General features: G+C 45.5%; 1 protein-coding gene across 1 annotated transcript in view; it reads left to right on the plus strand.

Annotated features, from left to right (window-relative positions):
• Positions 1 to 18,827, plus strand: part of GABBR2 (gamma-aminobutyric acid type B receptor subunit 2) — a 396,872-nt gene that overhangs the window by 152,354 nt on the left and 225,691 nt on the right. The window contains exon 3 of the mRNA XM_053572972.1: positions 7,811 to 7,981. Within this exon, the coding sequence (XP_053428947.1) occupies positions 7,811 to 7,981 (171 nt within the window). The remainder of the gene's footprint in view (positions 1 to 7,810; positions 7,982 to 18,827) is intronic.

Below are 18,827 nucleotides of genomic sequence, written 5' to 3' on the forward strand. Positions count from 1 at the left end.
CTGGACTTTTCTTATAGCTCCTTCTTATACCGATGAGCCTTTGCAGTGTTGTTTTAATCTTGAGAGAAGAATCATGGACACTGGGTTTGAGGGGACTGTTGGGAGCTTCTATTTCTTGCGCTCACTATGAGACCTAAGTGCAGCCCTTGTTTGGATGGTACGATTCTCTTTGTGAATCTGATGGAAGTTACGGATTCTGTTTTTAGAAAAGCAGGCACGCCTTTATGTACATACATGCTGATGCAAACCTGTTCCTACGCTTTTCAGGGGTTCACAAATACCCTGAAGCCCATCTGTTTTCACTAAGATTTGGTCCAGCTTCCATGTGCACACCTCCATTCTTGACCCTTACCAGATTTAGAGTGTCCTTGTCCTTGGAGATCTTAGAAGTTGGTTTCTACAGGGGCTCCCTAGCTCCAGGTAACGGCCAATGGATATTGTGTTATCAGCTCTAACAGGAAACACGGGGATCCTAGGTAGTGGCTGTCTACCCTCCAAACCAGCCCAGGGAAAAGGACAAAGCTCTACCGCCCCCACCACATCTCAATGCTGCCTGGGGTGACAGAAGAAGCAGTAAAATATCTTTAGCTGCGGCCCAAGGGGGCCGGATGTTATTTCCCTGAATGCTTCATTGGATCCTGGGATGTATCAAATCTGGGGCTGCTGATGGGACAAGGAAGGGTTTGGGGAGACAGCTGGTGGCAGCAAAGACTGAGCTTGTTTCCAATACATCCTCTCAGCATCAAAGATTTAAATGAAACAAATGAAGGGAGGTAGGAAGAATGGACAGATATACTTTAAAAAAAATGGATAGATTCAATCACATTTAAAAAATACACTTCTACAAGGCAAAAGGCACTATACCCAACATCAAAGACAAAGTACAAACTGGGGGGATATTAACAACTTCTATCACAAAGAGCTAATTGCCTTAATATGAAAGGTCACTTCTGTGAACCAATAAAGAAGATGAAGAGTTGAACTGTCAGCTGGGAAAGGGACAAAGGATGTGGACAGTCTCCAGACAGGAACTCCCAATTGCTCTAAACATAGGAAGAGATATCCAACTTCACTCGAAGTAAGATTAATGCAATTAGAACTACAACACGATACTATTTTTTTTTCACCATCGCACTGCAAAGACCAAAAAATTTGATAACCATTTTCTGTGGATGAGGTTGAGGGAAAAGAGAGTAGAGATCAGAGGAAATTTGGAAGAGGTGACGTTTAAGCTGGGCCTTGCAGGACAGATAAAATCCAATTTAACAACTCACTAGCACTTAAAAGTACAAGAATAAATAATAAAGATTTGACTACCAAGTGTAAATTAAAATACATACACACACAGAATATAAAGGGAAACAAACTAAGATATTCGCAGCAACTATCATAGCCTGAGTTTGAATGCTATGCATATAAGAAATCTTCATTGAGGAGGTGGAGCAAGATGGCAGCCGAGTAACAGCTTCCTTGCATCTGGGCACTGTGAGTCTGGGGAGATAGGACTCCAGGCATCTCTGGCTGGTGGGATCTGCCTATCATCACCCCTGAGAGGATACAGGGAGTTAGCGAGAGACTTCTGGACCCCAAGAGGAGGACTAAAACAGTGGAAAACCGGCAAGTGGTCGCGTGTGTTCAATCCGTCTAAACCCACCCGCGACTGTAAGTTCAGTAGCAGCGAGACTGCAAACCAGAAAGGCCTTACCTGTGAACTGTTTTGGTGTCTTTGGACTTGGCACTCAGCTGAACTGCCTTGGGGAGAGCCTGAGCGGGAGTGTGGAGAACTTTGGCCTTTGTCTAGGGCCCCAGTCTGAGCCGCTGAGCCAGACGGAGCTAATAGTGTTTGGCTCTGGGTCACAGGCAGACATTGTGAGCGATCTGCCCCGGCAAGCTCCACCCTCAGGGTCGCAGAGCTGGAATTGGGTGGGAGCTGGTAACCCAGCGACCAAGTAGCCTAAGGGCGGGGTCTGAGCCGCCTTGCAGCCCTAACCCTCGGGGGCAGAAGGAGACCAGTTTTGACACACAGGGTAAGTGGATAGCCACTTCAGCAGTGATTCCAGCGACAAGCACTTCCCTGAGAAAGCTTCTGCTCAGTAAGTGAACAAGTTCAAAATGCCTTTTAAGTGGGCTGAAGAGAGATTTAGGGTGTCTACCTGCTGGGGTTTGAGAAACTAGCAGCCTCCAGTCGTATCAGAACTGTGATTAACATCTCATACCCCAGAAGACCACGTGTTGCCCAGACAATATTCAATAACATATACATACTGCTTTGTTTTTGGTTGTGTTTTTTTTTTTGTTGTTGTTTGGTTGTTTTTTTGTTTATTTTGATGTTGTGGATTGTTGTTTCATTTTTTAAGTTCAACCTTTTCCATACAGATCCTTTTTCTTTCTCAATTTTTCTAGTTTAATTATAATTTCCCACTGCTGCTTATTTCAATAATTAGAACTTCATTTTTGTTAGTGTTTCTACCACTATTATTTGGTTTTTCCAGCCAATTTTATCTCGTAAAGTTTTCTGTTTGCTTGTTTTGGTTTGATTTATAGCATTTTTGTCTTTCCTCTCTACTTGGTGGAGGTGGGGTACTGTGTCTGATCAGGTTAGCAAAGAGCTGCTGACCTCAAGGGAACCACCCAACTGGGCACCCCCAGAAGGTGGTTTTTTTTTTAAGGTTGTATCAAAGTACCCTACTGTACACCTATATTGCTCTGTCTCCCTCTTTCTGTGCCTCTCTTCTTTTTGTCAATATTCCTTTTACCCACCCCCTCTCCTTTCTCTATTTTTCTTTATCACTCGGTCCTCCTTTCTTTCATCCCTTTTTTGCCCTTAAACCTTCTCACCCTTCTGGTCCTGTAACCCTTAGTCCACAGGCACGAGAACTTAAAGAGCAAGAGGAAGTGAAAGGAAAATTAGGGCAAGGAAACAGATAAAAGAAATCACCCATGAGGAAGAATCAGCAGAAAACTCCAGGCAACATGAAGAACCAGTCCAGAACAACCCCACCAAGGGACCATGAGGTAGCTACTGCAGAGGATTCCACCTATACAGAAATGTTAGGAATGACAGAAAGGGAATTTAGAATACACATGTTGAAAACAATGAAAGAAATCATGGAAACAATGAAGGAAACTACTAATAAAGTGGAAAATAACCAAAAGGAAATCCAAAAACAGAATCAAATCAGAGATGAACGATATGAAGAATATAAAAAGGATACAGCAGAGCGGAAGGAACTGAAACAGTCAATCAGGGAACTTAAAGATGCAATGGAAAGTATCAGCAACAGGTTAGACCATGCAGAAGAAAGAATTTCAGAGGTAGAAGACAAAGTTTTTGAGATAACTCAGATAGTAAAAGAGGCAGAAAAGAAGAGAGAGAAAGCAGAACGTTCACTGTCAGAATTATGGGACTTTATGAAGCGTTCCAACATATGAGTTATAGGAATCCCAGAAGGGGAAGAAGAATGCCCAGAGGAATGGAAGCCATACTAGAGAATATTATAAAAGAAAATTTCCCAAATATCACCAAAGATTCTGACACACTGCTTTCAGAGGGATATCGGACCCCAGGTCGCCTCAACTCTAACCGAGCTTCTCCAAGACACATTGTGATGAACCTGTCCAAAGCCAAGACAAAAGAAAAGATTCTGCAAGCTGCCAGGAGTAAGCGCCAGTTGACCTACAGGGGCAAATCCATCAGTGTGACCGCACACTTCTCTAATGAAACTTTCCAAGCAAGAAGACAATGGTCATCTACCTTTAATCTACTTAAACAGAACAATTTCCAGCCCAGAATTCTGTACCCTGCTAAGCTAAGCTTCAAAATTGATGGAGAAATCAAATCATTTACGGATATACAAACATTGAGGAAATTCGCCACAACAAGACCAGCTCTACAGGAAATACTTCAACCTGTTCTGCACACTGACCACCACAATGGATCAGCAACAAAGTAAGGACTCAGAAATTAAAGGACAGAACCAAACCTTCACACTGATGCAAAAGATAAAACTAAGCAATGGACTCTCACAAAATAAGACGAATAGAATACTACCACACTTATCAATTATCTCAATAAATGTTAATGGCTTGAATTCCCCACTGAAGAGACATAGATTGGTTGACTGGATTAAAAAACACAAGCCATCCATTTGCTGTCTGCAAGAAACACACCTGGCTTCAAAAGACAAATTAAAGTTCCAAGTCAAGGGTTGGAAGACAATTTTTCAGGCAAATGGAATTCAGAAGAAAAGAGGAGTTGCAATCTTATTTTCAGATACATGTGGATTTAAAGCAACTAAAGTCAAAAAAGACAAAGATGGTCACTTTGTATTGGTCAAGGGAAAAATACAACAAGAAGACATTTCAATTCTAAATATCTGTGCACCCAATTTAAATGCTCCCAGATTCTTGAAACAGACCTTACTCAGTCTGAGCAATATGATATCTGATAATACCATCATAACAGGGGACTTTAACACTCCTCTTACAGAGCTGGACAGATCCTCTAAACAGAAATTAAACAAGGATATAAGAGACTTAAATGAGACCCTAGAACAACTGTGCTTGATAGACGCATATAGAACACTGCATCCCAAAGATAAAGAATATACATTCTTCTCATCACCCCATGGAACATTCTCCAAAATTGATCATATCCTGGGACACAAAACAAATATCAACAGAATCAAAAGAATTGAAATTTTACCTTGTAGCTTCTCAGACCATAAGGCACTAAAGGTGGAACTCAACTCTAACAAAAATGCTCGACCCCACCCAAAGGCATGGAAACTAAACAATCTTCTGTTGAATAACAGATGGGTGCAGGAAGAAACAAAACAGGAAATCATTAACTTCCTTGAGCATAACAACAATGAAGACACAAGCTACCAAAACCTGTGGGATACTGCAAAAGCAGTTTTGAGAGGAAAATTCATCGCTTTAGATGCCTACATTCGAAAAACAGAAAGAGAGCACATCAACAATCTCACAAGAGATCTTATGGAATTGGAAAAAGAAGAACAATCTAAGCCTAAACTCAGTAGAAGAAAAGAAATATCCAAAATCAAATCAGAGATCAATGAAATTGAAAACAAAAGAATCATTCAGAAAATTAATGAAACAAGGAGTTGGTTTTTTGAAAAAATAAATAAAATAGATAGACCATTGGCCAGACTAACGAGGAATAGAAAAGTAAATGGAACTGGAAAAAACCCGTATAGCTAAGGCAGTTCTCTGTAACAAAAATAAAGCTGGGGGCATCAGCATACCAGATTTTAGTCTGTACTACAAAGCCATAGTGCTCAAGACAGCATGGTACTGGCACAAAAACAGAGACATAGACACTTGGAATCGAATTGAAAACCAAGAAATGAAACTAACATTTTACAACGACCTAATCTTTGATAAACCAAACAAGAACATACCTTGGGGGAAAGACTCCCTATTCAATAAATGGTGTTGGGAGAACTGGATGTCTACATGTAAAAGACTGAAACTGGACCCACACCTTTCCCCACTCACAAAAATTGATTCAAGATGGATAAAGGACTTAAACTTAAGGCATGAAACAATAAAAATCCTCCAAGAAAGCATAGGAAAAACACTGGAAGATATTGGCCTGGGGAAAGACTTCATGAAGAAGACTGCCATGGCAATTGCAACAACAACAAAAATAAACAAATGAGACTTCATTAAATTGAAAAGCTTCTGTACAGCTAAGGAGACAATAACCAAAGCAAAGAGACAACCTACACAATGGGAAAGGATATTTGCATATTTTCAATCAGACCAAAGCTTGATAACTAGGATCTATAGAGAACTCAAATTAATCCACATGAAAAAAGCCAACAATCCCTTATATCAATGGGCAAGAGACATGAATAGAACTTTCTCTAAAGACGACAGACGAATTGCTAACAAACACATGAAAAAATGTTCATCATCTCTATATATTAGAGAAATGCAAATCAAAACAACCCTGAGATATCATCTAACCCCAGTGAGAATGGCCCACATCACAAAATCTCAAAAGTGCAGATGCTGGCGTGGATGTGGAGAGAAAGGAACACTTTTACACTGCTGGTGGGACTGCAAACTAGTACAACCTTTCTGGAAGGAAGTATGGAGAAACCTCAAAGCACTCAAGCTAGACCTCCCATTTGATCCTGCAATCCCATTACTGGGCATCTACCCAGAAGGAAAGAAATCCTTTCATCATAAGGACACTTGTACTAGACTGTTTATTGCAGCTCAATTTACAATCGCCAAAATGTGGAAACAGCCTAAATGCCCACCAACCCAGGAATGGATTAACAAGCTGTGGTATATGTATACCATGGAATACTATTCAGCCATTAAAAAAAATGGAGACTTTACATCCTTCGTATTAACCTGGATGGACGTGGAAGACATTATTCTTAGTAAAGCATCACAAGAATGGAGAAGCATGAATCCTATGTACTCAATTTTGATATGAGGACAATTAATGACAATTAAGGTTATGGGGGGGAAACAGAAAGAGAGAAGGAGGGAGGTGGGTGGGGCCTTGGTGTGTGTCACACTTTAAGGGGGCAAGACATGATTGCAAGAGGGACTTTACCTAACAATTGCAATCAGTGTAACCTGGCTTATTGTACCCTCAATGAATCCCCAACAATAAAAAAATAAAATAAAATAAAATAAAATAAAAAAAGAAATCTTCATTGAATTTAATAAGAAAAGCACTAGAATACTACCCAAAAAATAAACAAAGAACATGAAAAAGTAATTCCTAAAATAAGACATCCTACTAGTTAATGATGACCACATGGTAACAGGTACATGTATAACTATGACCACAACACGATTCAGGTATTTTTTAGTGACAAATCATTGTAAAATTAGATAGAAAAGATGTTTTATTCCTTTTATTGATAGGAATGTGGTGAAATTGGCCCTCTAGTTATACCTGACTAGCAGATGTAAAATGATAAAAATCCTTTCTAGAAATAAATATCAAATCCTTACAGGCTCAGATTCATTATCTGAGAAATTTTATATGACAGACTCATTATGGGAATATGGGGGGGAATGTTATGCCTGGGCCAGAGGTGGTGGCTCAGGCCAGTAGTCCTAGACTCTGGGAGACCAAGGTGGGAGGACTGTTGGAGCTTAGGAATTCAAGACCAGCCTTGGCTAGAGGGAGAGCCCATCTCTACCAAAAATAGAAAAATTAGCTGAGCATCATGGCAGGCAGCTGTAGTCTTAACTATTCAGGAGGCTGAGGCAGGAGAATTGCCTGAACCCGGGAGTTTGAGGTTACTGTGAGCTAGGCTGAGGCCATGGCACTCTAGCCCAGGCTAGAAAGTGAGACTCTGTCTAAAAAAAAAAAAAGTGCTATGCTCAAAGATGCCTGTAGAATAATATGACAATAATGGCAAATTAGAAATGATCTAAATGCCCCCAAATTAGAGATGATCCAGTAAGTTTGGTGTGTTCATATGCTAGAATTTAACAGGATAGTTAAATGCTTACGGGATAATGTCATGTGGGGAGTAAACAGTTCAATTGTGTATGCAGAATGATATCAAAAAGGAATAGACTGCAGTATTAATGGTGGTTCTTTGGAGAAGGCTAGCGCAGTGACTAATTTTTTCCTTTTCTCTCCTTATTTTTCATTTTAACCTTCTCCTCTCTTATGATGATGACTTTTACAATAAAAAAATTAAAAACATCTTTTCCCAAGTGTTTGTGTTTCTCTGTTCAGTGAGGAGAGGTGCCAGGTCACAGCTGCGAGGCTCACTCAGAAAGTGTCTTTCTTTTTGTCTTTCAGCTTTCCTTCGCTGCAACCACGCCTGTTCTAGCTGATAAGAAAAAATATCCTTATTTCTTTCGGACTGTCCCATCAGACAACGCAGTGAACCCAGCCATCCTCAAGTTGCTGAAGCACTACCAGTGGAAGCGTGTGGGCACGCTGACGCAGGACGTGCAGAGGTTCTCCGAGGTACTCGGCTCACCGGGACACAGTCCCACTCACTGCTAGCTGCTGTCATCGCCTAGCAAGGGGCAATGCGGTTTAATCAGGGGTGGGCAATATCACTGGGCTTTTAAGCACACGTTTATTAGCAAGGTCAAAGCTGTTTCATCATGGACAAAACAGAGCTAAGGAATTTGACCATGTGGGCATTGGTGAAAACCTCCACTCTAGATGGCTCAGGAGTGAAGCTTTCCTTTCTCTCATTGTCCCTTTCAGCTACGTCGTGTGGCTCATCCCCTCCATGCCCCTGTAACTTGTTGTTCTTGTTACCGATCCCATAGTGACCACCTAAAATCATAAACTACTGCCAAGGAGTGTTCTCCAGTTAGGAATGTTTGTGACTTAGAACAAAGACTCCAATGTCACCTTGGATTGGGTGGGTTTGGGGATTTTGTTTGTTTTTAGTGACGTACAAGCACACATTGATACACTTGGGTGGGCTGGCTATTTTGTTTTGTGTTTTTGTGCAAAAAAGAAAAATATGTATAGTAAAAAAGTAGAAGTGTTGCTTTGTCCCAATACTCTGAAATCCCACTTTCTCTCTGCAAGGTAACCCCTCTTTTCAGTTGGGTGCTCTGCCTAGAACTTTTTTAGTATATTTGTTTTAAATTCAAATGACTTCATATTAAATATTTTGCTTTTTTCACTTTACAACACATCTTAGAGCTCTTGATTGGCTGCATGTTATAATGGGATAAAGTGCTCTGTCAAATGGGTGTATCAGGACTTACTACAGATATTTACAGCTTTTTGATACCACAGCCAACATGTTCATGCCCATATGTGCACCTTGATGATGGATTTCAGAAGTGGAATTTCTGGGCCACTGATTTTGAGAGGAACTGACCTCTAAAAAGTCTGTTTCGATTTCTAATACCACTAATAGCTTTGGAAAATTCCCTTTTCCACACATTATTACTAACACATTTTTAAAAGGTTATCCCCACTCTTACCGCTTTTGCCTTCAGGCTCATCGTGTTTGTAGCCTTTAACAATACGAGTCAGGTGCCCTTAGCAGCCCACGAGAAATACATTGTTGGCTGTGTGGGGAATCTCCATGTGGAAGTCGGGCATACAGAGAAATCTCATGGAAGAGGTTGGGGGGTATGTGCCACAGGCCTGGGAAGGGGGAGGGTTGGACAGGGGTGGCCAGAGAAAGGCAGGGGCAGAGCAGAACTGGTTTCTTCTTCAGCTCTGCACTTAGCTTTCTGAGCCTTTTGTCTCCATCTCTCCCATGAGAAGGAGAGACCCTGTCCGGCATTGGCTGTGTGACCTTGGAAAAGTCACTTCCCTTTTCTGAGCTTTAGTTTCCTCCCTTGTAAAATAAGGACAATAACCTTTGCATGCCTTCCTGCAGGGGTTTTGCCAACATCCAATGAGCAATGGATTTGAAAGAGCTTTGTAAATTTGGGAGCTTACCCGCAGAAAGGGCTGTTTTTAGAGGAGTTTGAGAAGCAGGAGTGTTTGGCCTCACAGTCTGTGGTTCTCCAAACAAGGCAAGTTTTCCCCAGGCAAGGCTGCTCCTCACGTTCCCACCTCTCAGTTTCTCAGCCCCTCATGGGAGGCACAAAGGGAACTTAACCTCCAGTGGGGGCGACTCACTGCCAAACACTGCAGAGGCCTTTGCTGGAAGACTGCCCTTTAGAGAGAGCAGCAATAAATGTTCAAAATGACTGTGAAGCAGGTCGATGGTGGAGGATGGGGAGGGCCAGGCCCATGGCCCCGTTATCACCAGAGCCTGCAGCAATTTGGAGGAAACTGCTTTTATAGCATCTTTGGCTGTCAGAGCCTGAAGGACCCTTAGAGACACCCCCCACCCCAACCTCCTCATTTTGTAGAAGTGGAAACTGAGGCCAAGAGAAGGGAAGGGCCAAAGTTCAAGGTTTCAGAGCACGTCTGAAGTCATGAAATATTGTTCACAGAAAAGGCAGGGCTGAGTTCTGGGGCCCTGACCCCGATTTCAGACTTCCCCTCACTCCTTCCTTCCATCCATTGACTCCCTGGAGTCACATGGGAACTACCTGCACGTACCCTCTGAAAATCACACCAGACTTAGTCTAAAGAGAATAATTTATCAGCCCTGGCATTGGTTGAGTGCTTTATACATTTCTAAACACTCTCACAGCCAGCTGCCCCGTAGGGAGAGGTGATGGTTCCCATTTGGCAGATGAGGAAACTGAAGCTGGCAGAGGGTGGATGGCTTCATGTCCCAGCGCACATTCTGGTAAAGAGCCCAGCCAGGGCTGGGCTGACCCTCTGGACTGTTGGTTAGTACAACCCTTTCGCTAGGTCAGGTGTGGACTGTTCAGTACCATATTGCATCCCTGAACAGCTGTGGTAGGGCCCTCACCCAAGGTTTCAGGGCATCTGAGTGGGAACCTCTTTTCCTGAGGACAGGATGCTGCTTGGTGGTGTTGCTGGCAAGGACCCCTCTTGATTTAAATTTCTCAGCCCAGCTGACTCCTCTCTGTGCCCAAGGGCTTTGGCATCCCTCTTCCAATGTCTGGACTGCATCGCTGGAGTGCAGGCCCTGGAAACGCGCCAGGGGCTAACAGCCTTTCATGAGTGCAAGGGAAACTAGATTCCTTTTATGCAACTGGTCGATCAGCAGTGTCAGGCTCTTCTGTTCTGGACTGGTGCGCTGGAAGGAATGTCAAGGGAAAGTAATCCTGAAGTTGAAGCGGCGATGCAGGCACATAACCCCAAAGTGCTTAGTACTGTGGCATTAGGACTCTGGAAGAGGTAGAGGGCCAAAGGCTCCCCCACGTTGGGACCTTCAAGCCCCCAAACCCTGAGATTAAGGTTAGCACACACTGACCCAGAAGCTGCCCGGGATGTGGATCAGATGTGCTGACCTCTAGGCTCAGTTTTGCCATGCCATGACTGCGTGATCCCAGACAATTCCCTTCACCCAGCTGCTGGGACAAATAGGGATCCATGGAGAGAGTGGTGGCTGAAAGATCGAGCTTGCTGCAGCCGTGCCCTCTCTGGATCAAAAACTAAAAGTAAGATGAAAGCTCATGGTGCCAGATGGACTGATCTCTAAGCCCACCTCTGCTAAGTGATGGCTGTGTGATCTTAGGCCTCAAAAAGATCCAGTTTTCTGTTCTGTAAAGTGGGAATATTTGTCCTTCCCTACAGGGACCAGGAGACGAGATGGTTGGATGAGAAAACGTAAGTGAAAGACCTGTGCAGAGTCCGAGCTCCCTCTGTGGCCGTCCAGTCACTCAGGAGTAATACCGTGCCCTCCTGTGTGCCCCAGGCTGGGATGGGCCCTGTGCACAGCAGACTAGAGACCAGAGCCGTAGCCCTGGGGTGAGGCAGCCTCAGGCTTCCTGACGTAGGCTCTCAGCTCCAGCTGCTTGGTAGAATCACCAGGGAATTTTGTTTTTATTTTGTTTTAATACAAAATAAGCTTTAAATTCCCTAAGTTGGACTGTTTTCTTTTCCTTTTCTTCACTTTAAAAAAATATTTTATTTATTGATTTATTGGTTTATTGATTGAAACAGAGTCTCACTCCATTGCCCTTGGTAGAATGCTGCTTTGGTGTCATAGCTCACAGCGTAACTGAAACTCCTGGGCTCATGCAATCCTCTCGCTTCAGCCTCTGGAGTAGCTGGGACTACAGGTGCTCACCTTGATGCCCAGCTACTTTCCTTCACTTTTAACAGCTTTACTGAAATACATACTATATAGTTCATATGTTGTTAGAATACAGATCAATTACTGTTAATGAATTTACAGGGTAGTGCAACTGTCACTATAAGCCAGTTTAGAACATGCCCAGGGGCTCCAAAAACTCCTTCGTGTCCACTTGTAGTCGGTTCTAGCCCCCAGCTCCAGGTATAGTTTTGCCTTTTCTGTAAATTTCACATAAATAGGACAACATAACACATCGTCTTTTGTGCCTGACTTCTTTCACTTAGCACAGTACTTTTGAGGGTCATTGCACTGTGGTGTTACAAGTAGTTTGTATCTTTTTACTGCTGAGTCGTATCCCCCTGTGTGGGTAGAACACATTTCAGAGTTACCTGGAGAGCTTTAAAAATCCTTATGCCTGGGTGGTGCCTGTGGCTAAGTGGGTAAAGCGCTGGCCCCATAGATCGAGGGTGGTGGGTTCGAACCCAACCCTAGCCAAACTGCAACAACAACAACAAAAAATAGCCAGTGTTCTGGTGGGCACCTGTAGTCCTAGCTGCTCAGGAGGCTGAGAATCGCCTAAGCCCAGGAGTTGGAGGTTGCTGTGAGCTGTGATGCCACAGGCACTCTACTGAGAGTGAGAAAGTGAGAATATGTCTCTAAAAAAAAAAATCCTGATGCCCAGGCCACCCCCAGAAGAATCACATTCAACGACCCTGGCACAAGAGCCCTTTCAAGCTTTCCAGGTGGCTTCACCATGAGGCTGGTGTCAGCAGGGCCTGTCCTATATTACTGGCTCAGAGTGGAGCTCTCTCCTGGGGTGGGAGCCCTTAGGGCTTAAAGTAGCCCCAGTCTACCTGGTGGCTCTCAGCAGGCCTAGTGAGTGAGGGGCAGGGGGGAGAAGGTGGAGTGAGGCCTCGAGTCAGCACCGGGCCCCACCAAGTATGAGACGGTGGTAGGGGTGCTGATGAGGAGTGGGGGCTGCTGCTGAGAGGGTGGTCCACCTGGTCTGGGATGGAGAGGGATGGCCAGGCAGGTAACTGTTGGCCTTGAGGAAGTATGCCTGGGTGTCTGGGTGTGGAAGGCTCTGAAAATTGAGGGGTTGAAGCTAGGGGGATTGTGGCCAAAGCCAGAGGGGGGAGGTAAGGACCAAGGAGTCAGGCCCTGGCTATGTGTCAACAGCTGGTGTGGCACAGAGGTTCAGGTCACTGGGATTCAGAACAAGGAAATGAGAAGCCAAGCTGAGGAGGGAGGCAGGAGACAGGTGGAGGCGAAGGCAGCAAGCAGGGCCTGCCGGGAGCACAGCAGAGGGCGTGGCAGGCTGCTAGGGCCTCTCCCTGCGTCTGGGTCTGGATCTACTCACTCACTCTCATTAGGTGGTGCTTTTGGATGCACTAACCAGCCAAGTGCTCGTAGACAAGATAAGAGAGTCTGCCAGTTGACCCCTCAGGCCTCTCCTAGCTTGAGGGATTTTTGATTCTAGGATGTGAGAAAGCTGGCAGAGATCTGGCCATTGACCCTAGCCTTGCTGCTCCTAGGACATGGCCATGAGACTTGCTTAGCCTCTTTGTGCCTCCATTTTGTTTTGGTTTTTGAAAAGACTTTATTTTTTAGAAGAGTTTTTTTGTGTGTGTGTTTTTTTGCAGTTTTTGGCCAGGGCCGGGTTTGAACCCGCAAACTCCGGTCTATGGGCTGGCGCCCTACTCCTTTGAGCCACAGGCACTGCCCTATTTTTTAGAAGAGTTTTACATTCATGGCAACATTGAGAGGAAGGCACAGAGATTTCCCATATGTCCCCAGCCCCTATACGTGCACAGCCTCCCATCATTATCTACACCCCCAGCAGGGGCGTGCGGGTGTTGCAGCTGAGGGGACCTGGCTGACACATCATGAGAGCCTTAGAGCTAGTTCTTGGTGCTGTATGGCCTGCGGTTTTGGACAAATGCATAACAACATGTATTCATCATGTAGCATCATATAGAGCATTTTCACTGCCCGAACATCCTGCCTTTTTACTGTTCTCCGCAGTGTTATCTTTTCCATAATGTCATATCTTTGGAGTTCTACTGACTGCAGCCTTTTCAGACTGGCTTCTTTCACTTAGTTAATAAGCATTTAACTTTCCTTTGGGTCTTTTCACAGCTTGATAGCTTATTTCTTTTCAGCACTAAATAATACAGTCATCCCTCAGTATCCATGGGGGATTTGTCCCAGGACCTGCAAGGATACCTAAATCCATGGAATGATTTAGTGCCTGGAATGAAAATGACATAATATTTACAGACAACCTATGCAAATTCTCCCATATATTTTAATTCATCTTTAGGTTGCTTACAATACCACGTACATTCTAAATGATACATAAATAGTTGTATTTTTTTATATTTTTTATTTATATTACTTTTTACTGTTATATTTTTGTTGTTTTTGTCCAAATATTTTCAATCCATGGTTGGTTGAATCCGAGAATGCAAACTCACGAATGTGAAGAATCAACTGTATTCACTGACTGGATATACCACCGTTTCTTTATCCATTCACCTACTGAAGGACATCTTGGCGGCTTCTAAGTTTTGGCAGTTATTCATAAAGTTACTCTAAACATCTGCACACAGGTTTGTGTGGCATAAAATTTCAACTCCTTTGGATAAATACATGTACCAAGGATCTTGATGCCTGGATTATATGCTAAGAGTATGTATAATTTTGTAAGAAAATGCCAAATTGTCTTCCAAAGCGGCTGTATCATTTTGTATTCCCACCAGAGACAGAAGAGAGTTCCAGTTACTCCCTATCCTTGCCAGCATTTGGTGTTGTCAGTGTTCTGGAGTTAAGCCATTCTGACAGATGTGTAGTGGTATCCCGTTGTTTAATTTGCATTTTCCTGATGACATATGATGTGGAGCATCTTTTTATACGCTTATCTGCCATCTTATTTTTCCATTTTGAGTATGGGCATAATGATAGTACTTACCTCTTAGGTTTCTGGAGAAGAGTAAATGTGTTAGGATAGTTAAAGGGCTAAAAAAAAGTGCTTGGCTTGTCATAAGCACCATGCAGGGGGTAGCTGTTATTTTTATTACCCTCTAGAATCTGGCTCCTTAGCTCATGGCTGGCCCCCATCCAGGTACCCTGCTGTGTGGCTGAGTTTCTATGCCTGCCATGAGCTTCACTACCCTTCCCTCCTGTCCCTCCCAAACAGGCTCCAAGATTCCCTACCTAGTTGGTGGCTCTCAGCAGTCTCGAGGCTTCTGGGGCTGACCTTTCCATGCTGGTAGCCTCCTTTAAGTGGCAGGACCCACCGAGGCCCTTGATCTGCTCAAGACCTAAAGATCACCATCTGCAAAGCTTCCTCTTCAAAACCCCTGCCCTTTCTGGCTCTCCAGGGCCCTGCCTGGCTCTTTGAAACCTTTTCCTCTTGCCAAGTTGCCATCTGCCCCACCAAAGGGGTCTCTGGAACCCCTGTAGTTAACTGCTTTAGAGAGTAGTCATGCCTGCAGCAGAGGGCTCAAGGTTGCATCTGACCTGGAAGCCACCCTTGGTAGACTGATCTGTTGTTCCTTGCCATTCTTAGCAGGAATGAGCTGGCAGCATGGCTCAAGAGACCCTTCACAGTCCTTCTCTGTTGCACCTCTAGTCAATATGTCTCATGCCACACCTCTGGGCTGGCGTCTCTTCCAGTAGGAACATCCCCCCAGACACACCTGGCTGAACCCTCCTCCCCAGCTGGCTCAGGCGTGTGCCTCTGTGCTTCTTCCCCTTGGGCTCCCTGTACCAGTTGTCTGCACAGTGCAGAACAGAACACCATCTGCTTCCTCATCTCTCTCCCACTGCCACTGGATGGGCGAACCCCTGTGGACAAGAGGCACGGCTGATCTCTATGGCCCTCACCCTGCCCTCTGTCTGGGGCATGCGTGAGGGTCAATAGGATTTCCATAAACAATTCTCTCTCTATTAATTAAGCCAGATTCTTAACAGCAAATGCAGTTATTTCCCCTTTATTACCCTGAGTCTGCCTGTGCCTGGGACAGTGACATGAGTGGTGAGGGGTGCTGAGAAAACCCTGCCCCTGTCCTCCCCTGCTGCCTCCAGCCTCAGTCAGTAAGGCCCTCAGGAAGAAGGGAGGAGCTGGCAAGGTCAGCAGGTCTCTCACCCACAGAACTCAATGCAGGTCACACATCATTTCTTAACTTGAAGTCTTTTCTGGATGTGGCACTGTTTGGTGTGAGAATTCCCCTGAAGATCTCAGCGGAAAGTTTTGGGCCAGCCACCAGGCCCAGGAACCTGCCATGTGGTTGCTCATGGATGACGTCAGCGTTGGGCCTGTGGAGTGTACACAGTGTAATTTGTCCAAGTTATTTTTCTGGACTAGTCATCCTGGAAGGTTCATTCAGAGTTGTTGGCACTTCAAAATCCTCTGTGTTCAGGGTCAGGTAATCCTGTCTTCTAGAACAGGGGTTCTCAAAGGTTGGTCCCTGGTCACCCAGATTCCATCCCACACCCAGGGAGTCACCTGCTCTGGTGGGGCTGAGAAGTCTGATTTGGCATAGGCTAGAGTTTGAGAACCACCACTGGAGGAATGGGCACACTTTGAGTGAGACCACTGTGTTCCTAAGCCTGCTTTATCAGAAAAAAGGGTTGTGCCTGCTGGGAGGGCTGAGCCATCTCTGGTCTCTGCCCTTGGATTCCCTCCTGCCTGCAGGATCACCTGGGCCACCAGGTATCTGCAGATCGTTTATCATTAGGAGACAGGAGGGCACTCCTGAGGGATCAGATTCTGATCCTAATGGTACTAGCGCCCCACCTCTTGCCCCAACTTTTATCTGAAGAACTTGCTAATGCTTTTAGGTGACTTGGCTGCCACCGAGCAAGGATCCTCTCCTTCTCTGTGCTCTTCCCTCACACTCTGCGGGGACCAGGCCTGCGGGCCAGCGGGAACAGCTCCTGTCTGTCCTGCCTGTGCCAAGATGGCTGTTTGCAGCACCCTCTTTGGCTGTTTTTGGAGGGTATGTCCATTATTTCCCAGAGTGTGATATGAATATGTGACATGATTTTTGTACGGTTTTAATTTAAGTTCTGTATTTATATTTTATACTAGAAAAAATTATGACTAACCCGTCATAACTCTACTTCATGGGTGTTATTGCTTAGCATGGAATCCCTATTTAAAAGCAAGACAGTTTAAAGGAAAATGCCGAGTTAGTGCTTACATAGGTGGTGCACAGACATGGTGCAATGGCCTCAGAAGGGTGAAGGACTGAGTGAAGTTTGGGGACCAGTGGGATGAATGAGGACCATTCGGGCACCTCTTCAGTTCACTCATGAGGCTGGGAGCTGGCACTGTCAATAGGCTTCTCCTTGACACCCTGATCTGAAGCAGATATTCAGTGGGAAAGGCTTTTCCAAGTCCAACTAGAGGGACTTAACCAAGTGAAAAGGGTCAAAAATCAACCCCACAAGCCTCCAGCCATCTGCTGAGGTTCCAGGAGGGTGGGCCTGGGGAGTCAAGCAACACTGTCCCTTTGCATGAGTGTCCCAGGGAGAAGCACAGTCCATCAGCAGGTTCTCTGCCCATCCGTGTGGAGTGGAAGACCCCACCTGGGTGGCAGTGATTGCCCATCAGGGTCTCCAGTTTCCAGTGCTCCTACCATCTTGATGGCAGTGGGTGCACATCTGGGAGCCTCCACTGGGGTTTTTTTTTATCCAGGGGTGACTGCCGTGGCTCAGCCTGCTGAAGAGAAGGCAGCCCTCCAAGCTGGGTGCTGTCGTCTGGGCAGATGGCCCTCCACTCCAGAACAGGGAGGAGACGGCTGGCCCATCAGCAGTGCAGAAGGAAGACCTTGGGACCTGGTGGATGGTCCTGCCTAACACTGCACACCAGGACTCTCCTCTCCATACTCACACCCCAGCTCTTAGAAGAAGGGGGCTTCCATGGAGAGACCAGGGGTCTGGCTGTGGGTCTGTGGTGCCAGGGGACCACAGAGTGTGACACTGTCTACTGGAGAGGACATACGGTATTAGATAAATATACCCTCCACCCCAGCTGTGGGGATGCCTTACGGGGATGAGTAAGTGAGCACCCCTTCTCTGAGTCAGCCCACAGGAGGTCTGACAGGTCTCTAGGGGAACCTGGCCATCCATGGTGACTTCAATGCCAGGGCAGCTTCCTGGCACCTCCTGCACAGCCTCCGGCCAGGTTCCCAGGACACAACTCCGGCCCTGTGAAGCCACTGCTGCATCAGGATATTTGGGATAGGAAGGTGTAGTATAACATCATCACCTGCCATTTGTTGGAGACCTACTGTGTGCCAAGTGATTATATTCAGTCATCCAGCAGGGTGCCGTCTCTGTTTTATAGAGCAGATTCCCTCAGAAAGGACCAAGTCACAGCCAAGGTCTCACAGCCAGGAGGTAGCCAGTGTACACAGGAAACCAGGTCTGTACCTGCCCTGCGGGGGAAGGAGGCTGGGGTCTGGGGCCAGCACTGCCACGTTACCCACACCCCTCCCTGCCCCAGAAGCAAGAAGGTAAATAAATAGACCAACCAACCAACATACGTCTCATAGTTCCTTGTCACGTTTGCCATGGGAGTCTTCACTTACGCTTTTTTGTTATTTTCCCAGATCTGGACTCTCAGAGCCCAGTCTTTCCCCATAGCTGCCCCTAATGCACTTCCCAGGACACTTTGTTTTAGTCAGGCCTCTTGGCTGACAGGACAGCAATTCTTATAGTGTGTAGGTTCCCCAGAGCTATTCTGGTACGTTCTTACTGCAGTTTCTCTGCCAAGGCCCATCTGCCAAGCTTGGGTGGTGCCAAAGGCTTGGGTACTGAGCAAAGGAGTGGGGTTGGGAGGGGCGTGGAACTCTCAGGAAAGAGTGAAGAGTCTGCTGCAGCTGGACAGCCCAAAGTACAAGGACAGGAGTGGGGAAAATGGCCAGGAGAGGAGAAGGATGGGGAAGGCCCCTGACTGGAGACTTCACCTGTCAGCAGTAGGGAGCCATGGAAGGTTTTTTAATGAGGGGTGAGGTAGTAGCAGTCTTGAGGACAGATGGGGACAAGCAGACCAGAGGCTGGGAAAGCAGCCAGGAAGTTATTGCAGAAATTCAAAAGAAAAATAATAAGTTTGCAGTTACTGTCTTACATAAAAATGTCAAGTTCCGCTTTGTTGTTAGT

The sequence above is a fragment of the Nycticebus coucang genome, chromosome 2 (genome assembly GCF_027406575.1).
Source record: "Nycticebus coucang isolate mNycCou1 chromosome 2, mNycCou1.pri, whole genome shotgun sequence".
NCBI lineage: Eukaryota > Metazoa > Chordata > Mammalia > Primates > Lorisidae > Nycticebus > Nycticebus coucang.